The following is a 21,319-nucleotide window of genomic DNA, read 5'->3' as shown; positions in this document are numbered from 1 at the left end:
AAAACAGCATTTTGTCAGATTTTTTTATCAGAGGTAAATGGGCGTAGTTTTACATATTTGAACACTTGTCAATATTGACTTGAAAGAAGTAAAACGATTAACCTTCTCTGTCCCATGTTAAGCTCATCTTGCACATTAAACTTCTGGACAGTTACAGTTTATTCACATTTAAGAAGTGATAGTTATGTAAAGTTTTCAAAATATCATTTTTGAAAGGGTTTCATAAAGTTCAAGAAGTTTCCGACTACGGAACCAGCTAAAGTTGCGAAATTTCTGCTCTGGGCTACCTGGCACCATCTTGCATGTGGCCAGAGGCCCCTCCTATTATTGGGTAGGGACAGTCCATAAATTCCTGTTTTAAGAATGTGCTAAAAGCATGTTCTTTAAACATATGTCATGCTGGGTGTGAACGTAGCATCAGGACAGCTGTATAACAGTATTGCCTCAACATCAAAAGTGCGAGCAACTTGAACTTGCCTTAAGAATACTTTACAACACACTTATCGTATGCATGACAATTGTACGTTGCACTTTCATGATGTCCCTAGAGGTGGCAGAATGAGCGTCAAAAGGGACTGCAAGACACTCCTGTACTACCCGTAAGATTCTGCCACTCCTCTCTACCACCCTCTACAGGTCCAAACAACCCAAAAACCTACATTCTTACAGATCAACGCCCCAAAACAGGTGCATGTGACTAAGGGTTAAAGCAACCAAAGAAAATTGTCAGCAGTCAATATCTACCTCTTCCACGTAACAGTGGCGTTGACATGATTGATATTTATGGAGATAGTAACCGACTGGTTTTCAATCACATACACTACATCTGGTTTGTCAACAATCACTGGAGCCTCCTGAAGGTACGGACCTTGAGATGGGAAAAAAAACAGTAAAATGGATGTTAAGTATCAAAGCTGAAACCCTCACATTAATTGATAAAGGAGTACAACAAAAACTGAGAACTACCTCGATCTAAAAGCTGGACAGGGTCAGTGGCTGGTGAGGGTTTACTGAATGCCTTTGAGGTGATGGTCAGGACCCTGAAAGCGTAGCGCACACTCTTGGAGAGAGTTGTGATGGTGTAGATGGTTTCCTTCAAGCCAGAGGCTATGATTGTCCACTGGATGGAGCCCAGGGCTTGTTGCTGGATGGCGTACATCAGGGAACTAGGATCTGACAGAGAATACGTTCAGATCACAGATGTCAAATATGTCAGAACTTTTGGGGACAAAGATGCTCACACATTCCATCCCGCAAGTCAAGTTTAAAGCATATAAGTTCACGTATAAAGTCTTCAGCTGTCATTTCAAGTCAAGTTGCAAGTCAAAAACTTTATAACGTTTAATTGAAAAGTTGTGGTTTTTAAACTATTTTCAAACATTTTTGGGGAGACACAGTAGGAAGATGGTATTTCTGCATTCCCAGTTCAAAAGCTTTGTTAAAAAAAAAAAAAAAAAAATCTTATTTTCAGACTCAACAGCGATTTCCTTGAACTGAAAATTAACAATAGACACACAAAAATTCCACAAAACCAACTCAAGTGTCCAACAGGTCTTAAGTCTCTGCATGTAGAATTAAGTGGGACTGGAGTGTGGGTCTATAGCCATATTGCACAACAACCTCTTGAAAATAATATTTTTGGTATGCTAGATAGTATAACTTTGTATCTTGTTGCTTAATTTGGGGTACATAACACTAATAAAGTTTGTTCTAGACTAAAGTTGTTTTCTCAAGGGGTTTGGTTGGACTTATGTGAAAACTCACAATCAAATGGTCTTTAAAAACATGAAGAGCTTAGTTCACTTGCAGGTGAATCCTAATGTGGTTAACTACAGTGTGAAAGCAGATGAATTATCCAACAGATCAGAGACTAAAAGTATAGCTAATACAACAAAGTCAAGGCAAGTAGAAAAAAGTAACACGAGATGATGAGCATTTTATACCAGCTGGGTTTTGTACTTGGAAGCACTTTGTGTTTCATACATGTTTACACATATTTATGTTTAATTGATGTCTAATTAAGGACCCCTCCATGTCACTTTTTGATGTTTTGGGTGTCCCCAAGCTGGCGTTTTTTGATGTACTAGCTGTTCCAATTAAATCACGGGTCCCCAACCTCCAGGGCCGCGAACCAGAACTGGTCCAGTACCATGACGGGTAGTGCACCGGTACCCAAACAGATGCAGTACTGGACCTGACCTGGTACCGGATACAGACGCGGTACTGGATGTTAACCAGTACTGGGCTAAGGTTAGGGTACTGGTACTGGACGCATCCCGGGGACCAGTGTCCATCAGGGTTGCGGACCCTTGATTGAAAAATGACGAGTTGGGGACACCCAAAATGTCAAAAAGTGATGTGGAGGGGTCCTTAACCAATCATCCAAATGTGAAAACTTGGGGATGAGAATGTCCTGACTTGTTTTGTGGTTGGCACTAACTGGCTTTCAAGACTGCAGTGGTAAAGCAGACTAAACCAAATAACAATAGGACATGTGTTGTGTTGGAAGTCTATGATTGCGGGTTTGATTCCCGCCTTGCCCGTCCATGTGTCAAAGTGTACTGGGGTAGACACTGAACCCCAAATAGCCTTAGTGGAGGGTTGGCACCAGTGTTCGTCAGTGGAGCCACCACCAGTGTGAATGGGTGAAAGGGTCTGTGACTGTAAAGCGCTTTAGGCCTTCGAGGAAGGTAGAAAAGCACTACACAAATATTTTCCATTTACCCTCAGATAGATTGTAGATTTCGCATTTTTTTCTGTTTGCTTTTTCTAAAAGATACAACAAATCCCATGCACTTGCATACCAATAGAAGGATCTAATCTTCTTGGTTTCTTCCAACTTAGTGTGATGGTTTTACCAGTGATGGACTCTATTACTGGAGTGCCATCAGGAGGATCAGGAAGGATGTCTGTAGAAGGAAAACAAATCATTATTTGGTCATCCTAAAATTCTCAGAGATCAATGAATATATATTGTTGAGTTATTCTTATCAATTGCATTAAATATGCTATAAAAAACATGTTTTCTTGAGGTAAATAGAAGTCACCTGTAACATAGAGGTGAGCATAGCAGGTGGCTTTTCCTATTTTGTTAGAGATCACACTCTTATAGACGCCTCCATGAGCGTGACACACAGAACGGATGACCAGACTATGGACGTCGTGAACTTTAGAACCAAGAGGAGAAAACAGAGATAGTAAAGATTTGGCAAAAATCCTAGACAGTGTGAGGCTTTTTTGTTTTTTATTTTTTGTTGTCTTACACTGTGTCATCTTTCTGTCCTCTGTGCTTTCAATCCTTCTCCCATTGTGGAACCAGGAGATAGTTGGATATGGCAAGCCGGCCACTTTGCATTTTAGCACAGCCTCTTTTCCTTCAATCACATCTAGATCATAGAGAGGTCTGATGAAGTCAGGCATGGTAAAACGTTCCACCTCATTCTCTGGGACCTCTGGCTCCTCTGGGATAGATGGCATCTTCTCAAGTTTAGCCCTGAATTGGATGAGGAGACATTAATTATATCACATATTGACAGTTTTTATTTATGTATTTTGTGGTCATATGACAGACCAACACACTTACAACTGAGAAGAGATGGCGGGCCGTGGTTCCTGTATGTACAACTCAGAGGAACTTTCTGCCTCGCCATGGCAGTTTTGAGCTATGATAGTGTATAACCCTTCGTCCTGGCTGGTCACGTGGGAAAGGACCAGGGAATGACGTCCACCCTCTTGAAGAATGCGAATATCTTCACTTTCTATGAGTGACTGGTCTGAATTTAAAAAGGAAAATATGTTTAAATGTTATTCATTGCAAGTGTTCGGTGTCTATTGGCTGTAATGTAGATCATAAAGACTTAATAAAGTATAGTCCTACCAAAATGGCTCCAAATGACTTTTGGAGGTGGTGTGCCACTGATCTTGCAGTCGAATCGAGCATTTCGCCCCTCAATCACTTCCAAAATATCTAACTTACGAGTGAACAAAGGCTCTAAGGAGGGGATGACTTTAAGTTTACCAGATGATGTCAATTCCTCTGAAAGTAAATTTTTTTAAAGAAATAAAAACATCAATATAGAATTTCCGTTTTTTGTTTCTTTTTATTAATGACAGAATCCTTTTTTTTACCTTTGGCTGTGCTGAGTTTGCACATGTATGTGCCGCTGTCATCCTCGTGGACAGAATTGAGCAACAGCCTGCACTTCCTTCCATCAAAGTGCATCTTGCAGTTCAGCAGTGCTGGCTGGATCAGTTTTCCATCTGCGAGCCAATCCACATCAGTGTCTTTTGGTCCAACAACGTGACACTCAAACAAAACCGTCTCTCCAGCTTTGGCGGTAATGTCTCTCACGGGCCGGACGATGGCTAGACTTGGCTCTATGGGTGGGGCTACACAAAAATGACACGATTACATCATTAGAACAAATATAATGAGCTTGTAACAATAAATAATACAGTTATGGTGCAGATTAGCAAATGGAAAATTCTTTTTTATTTTTTATTTTTTGCAATGGCTCATGTGTGAAGTGTTTCTTAGCTATTTAATGCAGTTTCATGGATTTTTTGGGGGTTTATTTTCATACCTAGCAAACTGTGTTCTGCATTCTGATTGGCTGTCAACCTTATCAATTAATCTCCGCCATGCTGTCGCCAATACAGATTGCATTCAGTTTGCCAGATCTATATAAATTTACCTTCAATTGTGAGCAGAGCTTTTGTTTCATTCTATAATACTTGACTCCTTTTTCTGCATAGATTTGAACTTTGAGAGTTTAAACAAGAGAGAAAGTATTTAAATGTTGAGATATTTCTGAGAAATGTGCATTAAGTGACTAGTGAGAAGTTTTACAGTCTAAAGCAGGGGTCTCAAACTGGCGGCCCCCAAGACAATATTTTTAGGCCCCAACTTTAATATGAGAATTATTTATTAGTTTCTTACTTTTTTTTTTTTTGTTTTAGAAAGTGACTATTCACACGTAATTTTCTCAAAACGCCATATAGCCAGTGCTATATGTGGTCCCATTTGAGCCAAAAATATGTTTTTGCATCCACTATGTCTTATGAAGAAGTTTATTGAACATTTGTTCATGTCTATGTACTACTAAGCAATATCTTCTGCATGTCCTTGCTTCTTTGATGATAGCTTTGTATTTGCTTTGTGATGTTTCATCTTGCTTTGTTTAAAACTTTGCATTTGCTATTGTCGTTGAATCTAGTCATCATAAAAGTCTGAAGCAAGAGTTGCTAGCATCATTAGATCCTGCCAGTAGCTATTGCTTAGTAGCAAATTGCTTTGATGCATAAACAGTAGTGGATAGGCAAGTGACTGCTGGAATTGAAGCAAAATGTCCCCACATTATTAATGCCTTTGAATGTGAATTTTTAGCCCCCTTCTTTTGGGAAAGGTTAAAAATGTTTCTCAAAAATAAGCCTTACCTTTGACCTCCAGTCTCGCTTCGCACTGCTTTGTGCCATATTCGTTAATAATCCTGCAGGTGTAAATTCCGGTGTCTGACCTTGTTGCCGACTTAATTGTCATTTCAAAGGTGCCATCTGTGGTCTCACGCACTATGTGACGAGGGCCTGTTTTCACAGTCACTCTGTCTCTCAGCCTGTGAAGAAATACAATTTGTACTTCACATATTATAATCAATGGAGCATCTTGTAAATTAAAAATCTATAATTTGAAACTGTCTCCATCAGTGTAGAATTTCAAGAAATTTTTTCTGGGGTATGGAAAGTTTTTTTGGCTTATGTATGTATGCTTAGCCAAGTTTTCAATGCTTAGCCAGTCTCAATAAAGATGTTTTTTTATTCCAGTCACCAAAAGATTTTAAAGACCCACTCCAGTGAAAATAGGGTCATTGTTGTTTTAACATCTTCTAGTGGTATTCTTCTGATTATTAAGGACATAAATTAAGAAAAAAATACCAAAAATGTCCTTCCTGAGTATTTCTTCATTCAAATCATTATGAATCAGGAGAAGATGAAAGAATGTTTAAAAAAACAGCACATTTGTAAAGTGAAGAAATACACTGGGCGGGGGAGGGGAGGGGCGGAGCTGCTCCGTGCCAGTGGTCCCACCCACAACTTAGTGATGAATTTCTAATGAACCCCTGATGCTTTGGAGAAACTATGTCCAAGGAAATTACAGTTTTTTTGGGCAAAAACTGCAAAAGCATAAATAAAAGACCACTGGGAATGCTTTTATAATCAATCAAAAGATGATTGGAGTGTATCTTTAAATTAAAGTACTCTAAAGTACAATCAAGACATTAGAATTTAAGAGACCATTTTTTGTGCAACCAAGTGTAGATCTTAAGGGACTTACCAATAAAGCATGGGTTTCGGCTGTCCGCTTATTCTAACAGACATGGTCACTTCCTGCCCTTCTATGACAGATTGATCAGCCATTGTGACCTGTTACAAATTCAAGAAAAGTGAGAATCAAAGTTTTGACTGGTGCTACATCCACAATGGGCTCGGAAATGCGCGTTTGAGCAACCACCAATGAAAAGTCTATGTAAATGCCGTATAAATGCATTTCAGGCTTCCGTGTTCAAAACTTTCATTCTCACGCAAGTTTTTAGTCCACTTTTGGGCTCTATGTATAAAATGTGTGGCACCTGAGTGCATGTCAAAAGTTCAACCAGGTGAAATATGACCAATCAGGGACTGGGATTTGGTAGTGACGTACAGGAAATATACTTTTCAATTGCCAACCATTTAAAAATCAATCATGGAGGAGAAATTAATAATTGCCACACATGTCCAATGTGTACGTAACATTACTGTAGATGCAATTGTTTGAAAAATATTTTGATTATGAATACTATGATTACTTTAATTCTGTGTCATGATAGATTCTAGTCCATGTTGAACGCTAATTTTAATAAAATCGTATCGTAATGAAACCAGCATACCATCCACTTATTTCTTTTCTATAGCCTCACCATGAATGCAGGGGGTTGTCTGAACCGTGAGTCAATAGTTCGCCTTGGCTCTTGAACTCCAAAATCCATAGCCTCCTCTAAGGGACTGAGATACTCTTCATCTGATGTAATAGGGCTGCTAATATCTCTTGGTAAACCCAGGGTTCCCTTTGGCTCCTGCACAGACCCTGTAGACAACAGATTCTATTATGTTTTCTCTTTCATTTTTTGTGTTTACTTGCTGAAAGAGTTCTAATAGCTGCTTTTCAATCCATCTCCCTACGCTAAACACAGGAGTTCAAAGAGTTTAGATCCACTCATCTCCCTCCCCTTAATTACAATCTGACTCGCAAAATGTGAAATCCAAACAATAGTGCATTTACAGTGAGTGGAGCCAGCAAGACTCAGTGGGCAATTTATAGGTTCAGCTTCACCTCTTAGTTGCTATGGCAACTATCAGTGAGGTTATTCAACTAGAATATATGGCACACACTTCTTGCTTAGGAAAACAGCAATAACAGAGCTGGAGAGAAACACAGAGTCAAAGCAGAACCCCAGCAACTGTGTTTGGAGGTGTGTGTCAGTCACCCGTTATGCAATGTTACATCACTCTTATTGAAGTTTTCAGGGTTAACATTTCTATTATTTGTCACCATATAGTTAAAAAAGGAGGGTCACAGAAGTAGGAGTTTACCATGTGACCATCCATTAGTACAGAAATGGAACTTAGAAAACAGATGTGAGTCTTGAAAAAACAGCCATCTTTGAACCTATGCTGGTCTTCAGCCGTTTACAAACATTTAATGGTTTCAATGTGTCATGTCCTGTGTGTATAAGAGTAAGTACGTCTGTTTATGATTAAGAGTAATTATAAATATTTGCATCTGTATGTGGATGTATGCATAGATAGATAGATAGATAGATAGATAGATAGATAGATAGATAGATAGATAGATAGATAGATAGATAGATAGATAGATAGATAGATATTTTTGTTGTCTTATTTTTGTTTTGAATGCTTGACACAAACTATTCCGATATTTCTGGTAACACACTGCAGTAAAGTAACTCAGCTGCATGACTGAATAAAATACAGAACTGTCAACGTACAAGACTGTAAGTGATTGTCCTTGCTTTAACAAGTGTAGCACTGAGTAAGTGTGAAGTAATGCACATTTACATTTGTCAAATGTGGACAACCTTGCTGAATTTAGCTATTTTCAGGTCTTTTTAATTAGTTTGTTATAATCAGTGAGTCTTATTAGTCAGTCAAGGTTAAGCCAGAAGTAAAATCTAAACAGTGCATTTGACTTAATGTTATTATGTTTTAGCACTTTTGTTTCCAGAATAATTAATCCAGTCTGGCACGATTATAGAATTAACCTACTTTGAAGGACATTCCAAACGCTTCTTTGGTGCTGTTGTAACAGGGAAAACGCTCAAACAGGCTGCAATTCAGAGTTTTAGAATTTCAATTTTATCTCATCAACCAATGAGTTTAACATTAAGAGTACAGTGGAAGCCAATTTTGATAACAATAACTCTACAAAGAACTGTAAAATGAGGCCTGTGATATCTCCTTTTTTCAACTCTATGATTGTCATATACCTGTGCCAATTAACTTTTTTACTCAATTGTATTCTTCCCCTGACACCTGCAGTCTATTTGCGGATTTAATTGTACACAACAATGGTAAATGTTGTACAAAAATAAACATACAAAAAAAACATAATTCAAAAAAGTGTCGTCAAATTGCTCTAAATAGCTTACCTACTTCAATTACCACTGTTCCACAGCAGGATGCTTTCCCCACCTGATTGACTGCAGTGACACAGTATTTTCCAGCGTCACTTGTTTTTGCAGATTTAATGAGTAGGCTGTGCCGTTCACCCTCCACCTTTACTAAAAAATTTGCAAAGCCTGAGACATCGATGTTATCTTTAGTCCACGTAACTTAAAGAGAAAAAAATACAAAGAAAATAGATAAATCTGGTATCCACCCACGTGAACAGTCAGTGACTTTCCATTCTGCAATTTAATAATTAAAAAAAATAAAAATAAACACGGTACCAGTTGGTATGGGGGTTCCAGCGATTATAGTTTTTAGTAAGACATCTGCACCAGCAGATGCTACAGTGTCCTGCAGAGGAAACTCAAACACAGGCGCCTCCATTGGGTCTTCTTCAGCAGACACATAAGAGTCATCTGAAGAATCTGCACGTTAACAAAAAGTAAACAAAAAGTTATGTTTCCTTTGATCGTTAATGTGGACAACTTATTTAACCCTTTAACACCAGAGATTTAGCTGGCATCACCTACATAACACATTCTTGACATTTCGTAACTCTTCAACTGTTCATGTGATCAACATAAATCACCTGATTCTGACGCGGAGAAAAGAAACTTTTTATATCGGCTTTGCACCGACAGGCAATACATTACTTACGTAAAGTGTTACATAATGATGCAAGGTCACTTGTCACGTGACAGAACCAGCAGATTTACATCGATTGCATATGCACTTCACTACTGTAAAATGTTTCCTATCTACGCCTCAGATTTCGCTGGAATTTTGTTAAATGCATAAACGGTTGAAGAGTTACAGTAGTTGGTAGCTAAAGCTATGGTATTTATGAGTTGGAGCTTGATCCCACAAACCTAGCTCTGGGGACATCGGTCGAGTGCGTCGGGTCTTTCCTTTTGTCTTCAGATGTTGTTGATTGACTGTTGTTTTCTGCTCGGGTTCTGCTGTCTTCACCGGAACATCCACTTCCATTCTCTCCTCCTCAACAACAATCCTTGGGACCTTTGCTTTAGTTAGCTCCAGTTCCATTTTCTCTTCTGTCGGGGTAACCAATGATGCCCTCTGGGTTTTCGGTGGTTGCTGAGGAAGAGGATCCTGCAAAGTGAAAGTCCTTTTCTGGACCAGAGGACTCTCCGGTCTGTTTTCAATTTTTCTTAACGCGACTTCCACAGGTGTCTTTCTCCCTGAAGTGTCAGTCTTTTGTGAGGACTGGACAGCCGATTCTTGAATGAGATGTGGATCTTGCATTCGTGTTACTCTTTGAACAAGTGGACTTGGTGGTCTTCGCTCAACCTTGCGCAATGTCATCTCCGTAACATTTCTAATTGGTGACCCCTCCCTTTGTTGCTGGTGAAATGCTGGAGAAGACGATCGCTGAATGATTTCCGTGACTGGGCTGACTCTGTGTAATTCTCTCACTAGCCGTTGTCCTGGTAAATCTGACAACTGCATTGACTCCGGAAGTCTTGCTGCATCCAGATGTCTACTCGATGTTACACTTGTTGAGCCAATATTTGAGGTATTTTGGAACTGGGATTGATTTGTTTGTTGTGGTGTTTGCTGTGGTTGCTCAGCTAATTCCTTTTCTCTCTTCTCCTTTGCCCACTGCATACGCTCCCTCTCTTGAAGCTTATGTAGAACTTGTGGAGGAATCGGCTCAATTTTCCTGAAAGGTTGTCGCTGCTTGCTCTTCAGGGTGAGCTGTTCAGTAGAGAAAGATTTTTTCATATGGGGTTTTCCAACCAGCTTTTTGATTCGCTGGAGCTCTTCCGTGAACTTGTTTTCAATGTCTTGTACTTTTTGGGTGTACCGAGGTTTATCCTCCAGTGAGGCTGCTCTCTGTCGAAACATGGACCTCCGCTCAGCGGCATCCTCTTTTAAAGCCTCCCTAAGATCTTCCCTAGAACTCTCCCTGGAGATGCCCAATCGGCTTCCACCATCATCTGAATCAACTGACCCAGCAAGATTGAACCCTGCCCAGGACCTTCCAGAGACAGAAGCTTCTGGAAGATCAAGACTTCGCCTTCTCTCCTCTAAGCCACGGACCTTCTCAAAAACCTTGGAGCTTGCTCTTGTAAGCTTTGGCGAAGGCCTGAGAGGAAAGTCTTTCCGGGAGTAATCACTTTGCGGGGTTTGTGGTCGGGTGTCGGTGGTGTTTGTTTGAGAAACAGCTTTAGGCTGTTTAACTTTTTCTTCAAACTCTCCAGGTACTGTATCTTGGTATTCAGTTGACAGGATGATTTTCTTACGCGAACTGACAGGAGTTGTTGAACCAGAGCGACTTGGCATAGGAGAGGTGGAAATGCGCTTGACCAGTCTTGGGGATGGTGGGGGAAGAACTTGTGGAATAGATGTGCTGGAAACCTCAGACTGGTTCCTGAAAATAAGCCAGATAACTGAATCAGTCAGTGTATCAACACAAAACCAAGGTTTTGATTTTGTAGCAAATAACTTTATTTAAATGTCAATTTTTCTCCTTGCCTGGTGGAGTAATACTCTTGTCCATGTGGTTTGTCAGTTTCCTCTCCACATCTTTCCATCACTGTTTCTCCCATAAAAAAAGTACAAAAAAAACAGACATCATAGACAATTTCTTCGAATTTATCATAGAAAAGTTTGAAAAATGCTCCAGCTGCACCAGTGAATACTTTTCAATAAAAAACTGAGAGGTTTCATAATGACTTTAATTGGAATTTAATTTACATTCAACTCCGCCCTTAATATATCTTATGTGTAAACCCTGAAAGTTATCTAATTTATATTTTTATTGTTGCAAAGCTTGATTCCAATATAAACTTTCATTCAAAGTTCATAATAAACAGCATGAATAACATACGGCACAGTAATACTATAAATGTGGTTTATGGAAATACTTTAAACTATACTATACATTTTTTCTTAGGTGTTCAAGTGGGTTTATTGATAATTCCGTACCGTTTTATAAAGTGCCAGATCATAACCAATTCTACACTATCATTGTCATAGATCACAGATAGGCAACTCGAGGGCCGCAGTTTCTGCATGATTTCCAGATATCCAAGCCTTACTCATGACTGATTACCTGGTTCAGGTGTTCCCAGCCAAATTAAAACATGCCAGAGCAGGGTTTGTTGGAAAACATGCAGGAATGTGGCCCTCGAGGCCTGGAGTTGCCTGTTTTAGATGATAAATAATTTTTATCATTATAAAATCCTAACAATAGATTTGTCAAGTGACCAAATCAGTACAAAGTGTGGTTAAATCACATTGAGGGGAAGGCAATGGCTTAGTCACATTCACTTGTACGGGCGGTTGACCCGTATGAGTGCTGCAAGTTGTTGGGTTGTCCGGGCCCATGGAGGGTCATAGCCATGGATACGTCAGAGCCCACAGGATGCCCCCACAAATGCTCAGGCTGTACCCAATGATCGCACACTTATCACTTGAACAGTACTAAGGTGTGAAGGTTTCGCGGGGGGTTAAGAAAGTGAAATATCCATACACATCCATCTCAACTATTATACCCTAACATGTTGTTAAGTTTTCCTTATGACCTGCCATCGACAGTATTCCAGTTGAAAAAAAAAGTGCAAATGAGCGATTTATGCTCCTTCATAAAAACCACCTCTTCATTCAGATTTGCCCATTTTTTGCCCACAGACAGTTGTTTCCACCCATTAGGGTAGCTGTGATTGAGGCAAAAACATCTTTTTTTATGAAGATTAGATATTTAACCAAGGAAAAACAGAAGTTAGAAGCTGTTACTTGTAGGGGCAGTCTGGCCTTCAACATCTCCACTGTCTCCTTTGGTTTCAAGCTGGTCTCCGCCCTCATCATCTGTTGATTCAGAATCTGAAGAAAATGCAAAAAGAAAGATACAAGAAAAAAAAATAATTCAATTGTTGCTCAATACATTCAGGAAGTACTGAACATTTATAAAAACATTATTTAAAAAAATCCCAAAACTCAAATTGTGGTAAATAAGAAAGATATCTGTTTCATTTTTAGTGTAATCCTTTGGTATGACAAACTAAAAAAGTTTTTTTTTATTTAAATGATCCTAAAGGAAAGGGTTACAGACTCAAATAGAACCCTCATTTGAAGCTGTTTGGAGGAATATCTCAGTTTTCTCCGTTGTGTCGTTCTGAAATAGCTCCAGCTTCAAAGACAGAGAGAAAACTCAATCATCAGCAGGACTCAAAATAGAAAGCTACAGCTACTGAGTCACCGCCATCCAAGCGGCTCTTATGAGGTGTTTGCTTCCATGTGGGTGGAATCCTAAAAAAGACAAATCATTGTTCTCTCGCAGTAACACAACAACAACAACAACAAAAAAATGGCTGACAAGACAATAAAGTTTCTCTTTCCCCCATACATTTAATTCTGCCACTTAATGTCCTTTAGACTGGGATCACATCAGGGATAGAATGCACTCATGTGGGCTTTCTAAAATGTTACAAAAGCACAGGTTATTTGTTCCTCCTATTGTCCTTTTGTTCTCCACACCGACTCAAAACCACCACTTGTGAACATAATTGTTCGCCCACAGATGCTCCAGCTGCAGTTGCAACAACAGTGTCAAAGTTATAATTATATCAAATATATACAAGCAAGATAAACATTTGACTCCACTAATCTCTGCCTTCCTCAATGTATACAGTACATTTAAAAACATTGAAAAAAATATATACATTTTTAAAAGTTTTATTTGAAAAAAATAAAGAGTTTAAATCCTCATTTACACATACAAATACGCATGAACACCTTGGGTAATTTAGAGACGCCAATTAACCTTTGGTGCATGTTTTTGAACTGTGGGAGGAAACCAGGGTGCCATAAAAAACCCACACATCCACAAGGAGATCATGCAAACTCCACACAGAAAGGTCCCAGGAGGGATTCATACCAGGGTCTTCAGGTCAGGGCTCTTGTTGTGAGGCAAGAGGGTCAACGATGGCCCCATCGTACAGCCACTGTTGTCCAACCATTAATTTTCTTAACCCGCTAAACCCTTTTAGGGGTCGCAAGATTACCAGAGCCTATCCCAGGTACTGTTGACACTGGACAGATCGCCAGGACACAATCACTCCCCCCCACACACACCTAGGGACAGTTTAGAGTAACCAAGTGTAAGAGAAAACCAGAGCAAACAGAGAGAACTGATTATACATGCAAATCCCACACAGGAAGCCGGGATTTGAACCAGGGCCTTCCGGTGCTAACCACTGCTGTACTGTGCAGCCTGTACTCCAGTTATTTGACTAAAAATGTTTAACCCTGGAAAAACTATAAACTACTTTCATTTAGGGTTTTCAAGTCACAGTGTTCCCCCGCTTATTTGAGTTTCTTGATTCACAGTTTCACGTAGTCATGGATTTTTTCTTTCAATCATGTGACTCCTCCGGTTCGTCACAAAAACTCCTGACAACTCAAGACACTTGTATGAAACTATTTCTGCTGAAGGTGCTGCGGGAGTTTCCCAGGAGGAGAGCACAGTTGAAGAGCACACCACCCCGTCCGCTACACAAACACATACACAGGTGCGCACAGTCACAGTGAGCCTGCATGGAGAAATGGCATCAGCTGACTCAGAAGTGGCTTGGAAAAATCCTGGTAATCACAGAGAATAATCATCATCCAGAACAGGTGTTTATTATGGATGAAACCAACAAATTCTGAATAGAGATGCCCTCTCGCACTTAACTGATGAAGGAGGGAGCACGCACTTTTCAGAGAGACAGATTGACAGTCCTCATGTAAAGTACGTAGTCTATTGCTGTGGATTAAAAAAAAACTCTGTGTTGAGCAATACCCCAATGTTCTTTAATATATGTTTACAAATCATGATCAGAAGTGTTTTTGAGGAGTATGGATCGGTAACATGTATTCTTCAGGGGTTGGGGGTGAGACAGAGACTGGGGGTTCTCAGTGGAATTGCAGATTTTGCGTATATGCTGAAGTCTACGATCCCTAACCCCTGCAAATAAGGGGGGGGGACTGTAATTGACTTTTTGTCGTTGTTTGTTAATTTTGGAGAACAGCAATTTACATCTGCCAAAATAAATTAAAAAGCAATACAAATTTAAAAATAAATAAAAGTCAAAATTTTAAAATTTAACAAGAAAAACTGTGGTTCAGATTTGACCCCATGGGACTTCCAGGGATAAAAGTACAACTTAATCTTTAGGTTGATTTGGTTTAAAGCAAAGCTTTCTAAACTTTTAAAAGAAATATGCACAAGTCACTCTTGACCTGACACCTGATTAACCTTTATATATTTTTCCCCCGTTCAGTTTAATTGGAAAAAAGAGAGCTTAGCTCATTGAGATTTCCTGGTAAAATTAAGGTTTAATAAATAAAATAAAATAAAATTCTTTCTCCCTGGTTTTTCTAAAACCAGATCAATTGGATTCTTGAAATTCCTGTTTCCAGGTTTTTTTTTTCCATAACTCAGATTCATGTTTGGAGTCTTTTTTTGCAGCTATATCCCTATCTTTTATGGAGCCACAAACACAGCATTATAGCATTTTCTGTTTAGGATACCTCAGTGACCCTGAACAAAGCAGAAACATGATACACCTACTTCCTGTTTCCAAAAAACTGCATCTTTATGTAAATCTGATATCACTTTTTTTCCTTGTGTTCAGGGTAATGTAAACCTGCCATCCTGCTAACACTTTTGATCCGTAGTTCAGAAAACAATCGAACAAATCCGATAATAACATCATATTTTCTCAATTTCAAAAGGAGTTTGTGAGAAACCTCCTCTGCTTTGGGTATTTCCCTCCATCTATCTGCTCTGGTCAGCACCACAGATTTCAAACTGAACTAACATTTCTCTGCTTGCCTCTAAAACAGACAAAGTCGACAGTTCAAACGTAACATCTGCATATAAACTTCAAAGCAAGAGCCCACATGGCTCTGAAATATTTAGCCTTTGCACATCAAAGAAGCTCACAGGGCTTTTAATAAAAGCTCCAGCATCTTTCATTAGGCACTACCAGCTGAGAAAACATGGCCACTTGTTGGGCAGTCATGTCAATGTGATGCTTCTGTCAATAGAAGGCTGCAGATGTTAAATGAGGTTTATAGAAAAAATCAGAATTAGATAACATTTTTTCTTCCACACATTTTATGTTTCTGAAGTCCTCGCTGAGATTTTACAATTTTTTTTGTTACGTTCAGCAACAGGGTATTCCCCGAGATTCACCGGGGGGATCCGTGCCACTACTATGCGCCGGAACAAGAGAAAGGCTCTGTGAAGTCATCAGCAATTTTGATGCATTCTCATTTGCTTTCACTCACCTAAAACAAAGATGCAATCATGTCAAAATAGAGGAAAAAAAGCAAGAAAAAAGGCACTTATGTCCATGGCAAGTTAGAGGCTCAGATACTCATCCGTGGGAATAAAAAACAAAAACAGAGAAAAGACCTTCTGCAGATGGAACGCATATTATCCACTATAAAGGAGTCCCCCCTGTCCACACAATGGCCAGCGACAGTGTAAGCATCTTCCCTCGCTGAGCTCCAGCCCACAGGCAGTGCATGCAGATAGGCAGAGAAACCAGTGGGAGTGATCCAGCCCTCTTGAGATCAGCCTTCTACTGCGCTGGTTTACATTTTTCATTTTTCCCTTCCTGCTCATGTGTCTGTGTCTTGTTCTTCAACTGGTGTAATGAGCAGATGTGGCGTTGCCAGGAGAGAGAGAGGAGGGGGGGGGCTGCAAAAAAAAAAAAAAGGACCTCCTCACTCCTCTGCACTGGCAGAAGACTGTTAGCTCTCACAGCAAATGTGTCTGCGAGTGTTTACACTGACCACACGTACTGCACTCACTGCTGTTTCCAGTACAAAATACCAAGCAATGGCGTTGTTTTGCATAGCTGCTGCCTCTACTTTTTTGTTTCATGCATCATATTTTCCACTTTGCAAACATTTTTAGACATCATTGCGTTACAACTAGCAATAATGCCCCACTGACACTACAAAGATTTTTTTTTCCAATTTAGCTCATTTTTTTCAGCTTAACACCATTAAAAATATAAATATATTTTTAATGTAATTGCAACTTTGATTGGAAACACTCACAGACATGAGGATGGTTTGTTGATTACCCATCTCGGGTCATGTAGAATGCCTTTCGGTTGCCTTGGTAACTAATATTCAGATGCTTTTTTTTCACATGGATGGGTTGTCAACATCTATGTGTTAGGCGCTGGCAAAAAGCTTTGTGTTTTTCACATCATGGACTTATTTAGCGGTGACTAACTGCAAAAAAAAGCAGTTGCCAAAAATAAAATAAACGAAAGGGGTTTTTTTTTAGAGAAGCATTAAGCTGTAAACGCTCTCCTCTACTGCTACCGCATCATTTTATTTTTTATTTATTTTTTTGTCTTAGTGGGTGCTAATTACATTCATAGAGAAATTTCAAGTGGAAAATGCAAGTTAAATGGAGATATGATGTCACATTTTTGTCACAGCTGCCTTGAACAGGCTGTTTGGTTGTATCTTGAGTTTCCATTGATAGCACCACTCCCACTCAATATTAAAAATGCATTAAAATATATTTTTTATAAAATCAATAAAAAATAATTGAAGTGAAAAGCTGTGTTCCCTCTGAAACGCGCATTTAGACAACTACTACCACGTGTTTCTGGATTCTGCATTTTAAACTCTTCTCTTTACGCGTCACTTCCCAAGTAACTACGAGCGCTCTACGCATGGCCATTGAACGCTTGTTGAAAGCTAAACCAGATCAAACAATAACCAATCAGGAACTCAGAATTTGGTAGTGACGTATGACTGGTGTTTGGGCTCGACCGGAAGTCTTTAACATGTCAGATTAGAGAATTGAGAGAAATAAAAAAGCCTGGAGCAACATTCACGAGATTTGCACCTTTTCAACATTTCACACCAACCCTCTTCCAACTGTAGGTGGCAAATATGGCCTGGTAAACAGTAGAAAAAGAAGAATCCCTGGTCTGTTTATCCATTGTGAGTAGAGTCTATGTATGGAGCTGTGTGATATTTTTCCGGTTTAAAATAAGACTGCTCATTTTTTTCCAGTTGTGGCAAACTGTATTCATCGACTTAGCAAATATCTGTGTTCTAGTCCTAGTGTTGTCTAATTTTGACAGAAGCTCCACCCATTTTTAGCCTCATGGCTACATCTGTATCTCGTCAATAGATGGAAGACACGGATGATGTTGAGAGACCAGGTTTATTTATTTTGAAGAGCTCCATAAAGGCGTCAGTTATCATTCAAAGACTCTCTTAGTGTAGCAGGAGCTGATTCTTGAAGTCTGGAATCACGCCATTTTGCGATGCTCCCCAATGCCCGAAATGTACGGATACCTACTGCTGCCAAACAACCTCACCCGACACTTCAAGCGCGTTCCAGGTCCTCTGATCGCGTCTGTACGTTGACTTAACTTTTATATTGTGTGCTTCTGTTGTGCAAATTGCATTTGTTGTTGGACCTAGTTTTACACACCATGAATCTGTGGCTAAAGAAATACATGTTTGAGTAAATCCTCCATAATTTGTTTTATAGCACTATTATGAGGCCTCATCAAGTCAGTCCAGGTGTGGATCATTTAGACAATTTACATAAAGTTTGACCTTTAGTTGACATCTCGCAGCAATCCAAAGTGGTTTTAACAACTTTTAGGATTAATTGTCCAGTGGAAAAATAATATCAAATTCTGCGTGTTGATTCATATTGGAAGTGTCATAGTAATGTAGGGGTTTTCCGCGCTGTAACTATAGTCGCACCTGTTCCCTCACAGGCATGTTCCTGGAGAAAAGCAACATGTCGGGGAAGCTATCCAAGCACGCTGGACAGGAGCCACTGTCACACTCTGGTTCTGTCTAAAGTTCTAACCACTCTTTAAATCATTACTAAACAACCTTTAGACGTGTGGTTTCTACAAGTCACTCATTTAAAAATCAAACTTTAAATTGATTTCTGCTTTCAAACATTTTTAACAATTTATGAATTCACTTTGAGTTGACAAGGTTTTCAGTCTTTCAGCATTTATTGATATCCTAGTGTACAGGATATTCTTTACAACACAGTTTAAGCACCTGTTTTGTGGATTTTTTGGGTGAACTTTTGCAAGCTTTCTATTTTTTTCACAGTGCATTGTGTCCTGCCTCCTGATTGGCTGAACAGAATTGCCAATCAATATCCTTCGTGTTGTCTCCTGAACAGAATGCCTTTAGTTTGCCAAATCTATACGAATATTTCGCTGCAATCAGTTTTTTGTCATCTTTCTATAATAATAGACTTTTTTTTTAGGTTGAACTGAGAGTTTAAACAAGAGAGAAAAGTGTGAAAATATTGATGTTTGTCTGAGACAAGTGTGTACAGCTCGTTACAAATGCACATGAGTCAGCATAATTTTCAAGTCACTAACCATTAGAGCATATATTGAAAGTTACTGAACAAACCTCCTAAAGATAATAGCATTTTTTTAATAAAAACCATCAAAAACATTGTTCCGCATTATAACACACAGAGTTCTACAACATTTGATAGATTCTAAGAGTTGAAATGTTCATATTTACTGAAGTTATTCTCATCAAAAACATCTTTACAGGTCAAGGTACATTTGAATATAGGACCCCTTATTTTTTTAGCAGCTTCACAACTCTTGCATCTATTGAACTTTTTGGGCAGTTTCTGCTTGAATTTCTTTGCAGGATGTCAGAATAGACTCCTAGAGCTGCTGTTTGGATGTGAACTGCCTCCCACCCTCATAGATATTTTGCTTGAGTATGATCCAAACGTTCTCAATAGGGTTGAGGTCAGGGGAGAATGGGGTTTATCTCCTTTTATGCCTATAGGAGCCGCTGGTGTAGAGATATTTGACAATGAGATGGTCCATTGTCATGAATGAAGAGGATTTTGTTACAGAAAGCACAATTTTACTTTTTGCACCAGTGGTCAGTCAGAAACTCCACATACTTTTCAGAGATCATGTTCACACCTTCAGAGACCCTAAAGGGGTCAACCAGAACTCTCTCCATGATTCCGGCCTAAAAAAAAAGACCCCACCACCTCCTTGCTGATGTCGTAGCAGCCTTGTTGGGACACGGTGGCCACCCACTACTCCATCCATCTGGACCATCCAGGGTTACACGGCACTCAGCACTAAATGAGACTGTTGGAAAATGAGTCTTTATCTACACAAACCCGTGTGTTCTCTGAATCAGCCACAAATCTCTCAACAGCACGATGATCATGCTTAAGTTTTCGTGAAATATCCAAGGTTTTCATACCTAGTCCAAGACATTTAATTATTTCAGGGTTTTTTTTTTTTTTATTAGCAGATATAATTTTCCCAAATTGCTTTAAACTCTTGGTCAGCTTAACAACGTGGATTGTTCTACTTTAGTAGTTTTTCCTTTAACAGAATTCATCTGGCAAACTCATTATCTCATGTGTCGGTGATCCATGGAGACTTGGTACACAATATCATCCCTGAGTTTAATGAAAAACAAAAACATGTAATAATTTGTAACACACTGTAAAGTGTGCAATGAGAGGTTTTACAGCCCTAAAACATCTACAGTTATTGCAAAAAATAAAGATTACTACTTTGTATTACTATTTGTTAGAGCGTAACTCCTGCAAGTTTAGCATTTTACAAGCTCAATTTATCACTAACTCCAACATTGTAAAACTGGTTCATCCTCACTTGGCTCGTAGTTTTAATGTTCTTATAGCTATGATCACCTCCAAAAATATATCAAATATGAAGGTTTTTGGAGCCAACAGGTATGTTCGTTCTTCTCCTGAACTTTATCTTCTTTTCTTGTTTTTATTTTTCACAGTAATGAGGGGCACCAATTCAATAAAAGGGTTACAGATACACAAAAGTGCTGCTGAACGCCGTCATTCAATTGCAGATCCTACAGTAGAAAGTAAAGATCACCTTAAATAGACTTTAATATGAATAAAACTCATCATCTTTGTCTTCCGTGCATTTTGAATTAGGTACACAGTCAATGCAACAGGCTGGGCTGAATACGGTCCCAGTAAAATGCATACATATTCCACTTTGTACTCTGAAATACCGTGTATAATATACGCCAAACACGCTTTTTGCGTGCATATGATACGCAATGATTGAGAATAGGTTGCGCCGGCGTACAATATACACGACTTTTTAGGTTTCGTTTTGATCACGTGGTAAGAAATCCTCCGGCTCTTTTCTAAATGACGTCGTTCCTGGTTAAGGTTAGGATTACGGTTATGGTTAGGGTTAGAAAAGCAAATTGTTCGTTTGCGGGGCTGTCTGTGATGCTCAGGCCTCCACCAGGGGACGTGTCAAACGTGGAAAACACATTTTAACACGTTTAGGACCGCGCGTATTATATGCACGCAAAAACCGGTTTTGGCGTATATTATACACGGTATTTCCCAAAACGTGGCATTTGTACACATTTTACTGAGACTGGGCTGGTCAATGTGTCCATGTAGCAATGATGCTAAAATTTGTTGGTAGCTTCTTCCACACGGAACGGGAGAATCTAGTTTATGAACACATTTTTGGACAAGTTTTGAGTATTAAATTGACGTATGTCAAAAAAAAAATTTAAT

At 39.2% G+C, this 21,319-nt stretch overlaps 1 protein-coding gene across 2 annotated transcripts in view; it reads right to left on the bottom strand.

Moving 5' to 3' along the window:
- spegb (striated muscle enriched protein kinase b) overlaps positions 1 to 21,319 on the bottom strand; it is a 51,322-nt gene that overhangs the window by 19,979 nt on the left and 10,024 nt on the right. Inside the window, exons 1-17 of one of the 2 annotated variants that reach the window (XM_024286403.2) lie at positions 16,021 to 16,684; positions 12,481 to 12,567; positions 11,218 to 11,278; positions 9,591 to 11,113; positions 9,003 to 9,146; positions 8,703 to 8,885; positions 6,954 to 7,120; positions 6,332 to 6,420; positions 5,437 to 5,612; positions 4,129 to 4,389; positions 3,878 to 4,036; positions 3,584 to 3,773; positions 3,264 to 3,493; positions 3,048 to 3,167; positions 2,805 to 2,909; positions 967 to 1,173; positions 745 to 868 (exon numbers count right to left, since the gene is read on the bottom strand). In XM_024286403.2, the coding sequence (XP_024142171.1) occupies positions 745 to 868; positions 967 to 1,173; positions 2,805 to 2,909; positions 3,048 to 3,167; positions 3,264 to 3,493; positions 3,584 to 3,773; positions 3,878 to 4,036; positions 4,129 to 4,389; positions 5,437 to 5,612; positions 6,332 to 6,420; positions 6,954 to 7,120; positions 8,703 to 8,885; positions 9,003 to 9,146; positions 9,591 to 11,113; positions 11,218 to 11,278; position 12,481 (3,740 nt within the window). In that variant the 5' untranslated portion in view covers positions 12,482 to 12,567; positions 16,021 to 16,684. Of the gene's footprint in view, positions 1 to 744; positions 869 to 966; positions 1,174 to 2,804; positions 2,910 to 3,047; positions 3,168 to 3,263; positions 3,494 to 3,583; positions 3,774 to 3,877; positions 4,037 to 4,128; positions 4,390 to 5,436; positions 5,613 to 6,331; positions 6,421 to 6,953; positions 7,121 to 8,702; positions 8,886 to 9,002; positions 9,147 to 9,590; positions 11,114 to 11,217; positions 11,279 to 12,480; positions 12,568 to 16,020; positions 16,685 to 21,319 lie in introns of those variants that run through there. The other variant, XM_024286402.2, reaches the window with a different exon arrangement.

This window comes from Oryzias melastigma, linkage group LG21 (assembly GCF_002922805.2).
Source record: "Oryzias melastigma strain HK-1 linkage group LG21, ASM292280v2, whole genome shotgun sequence".
NCBI lineage: Eukaryota > Metazoa > Chordata > Actinopteri > Beloniformes > Adrianichthyidae > Oryzias > Oryzias melastigma.
This window is presented reverse-complemented; position numbering and strand designations above follow the sequence as displayed.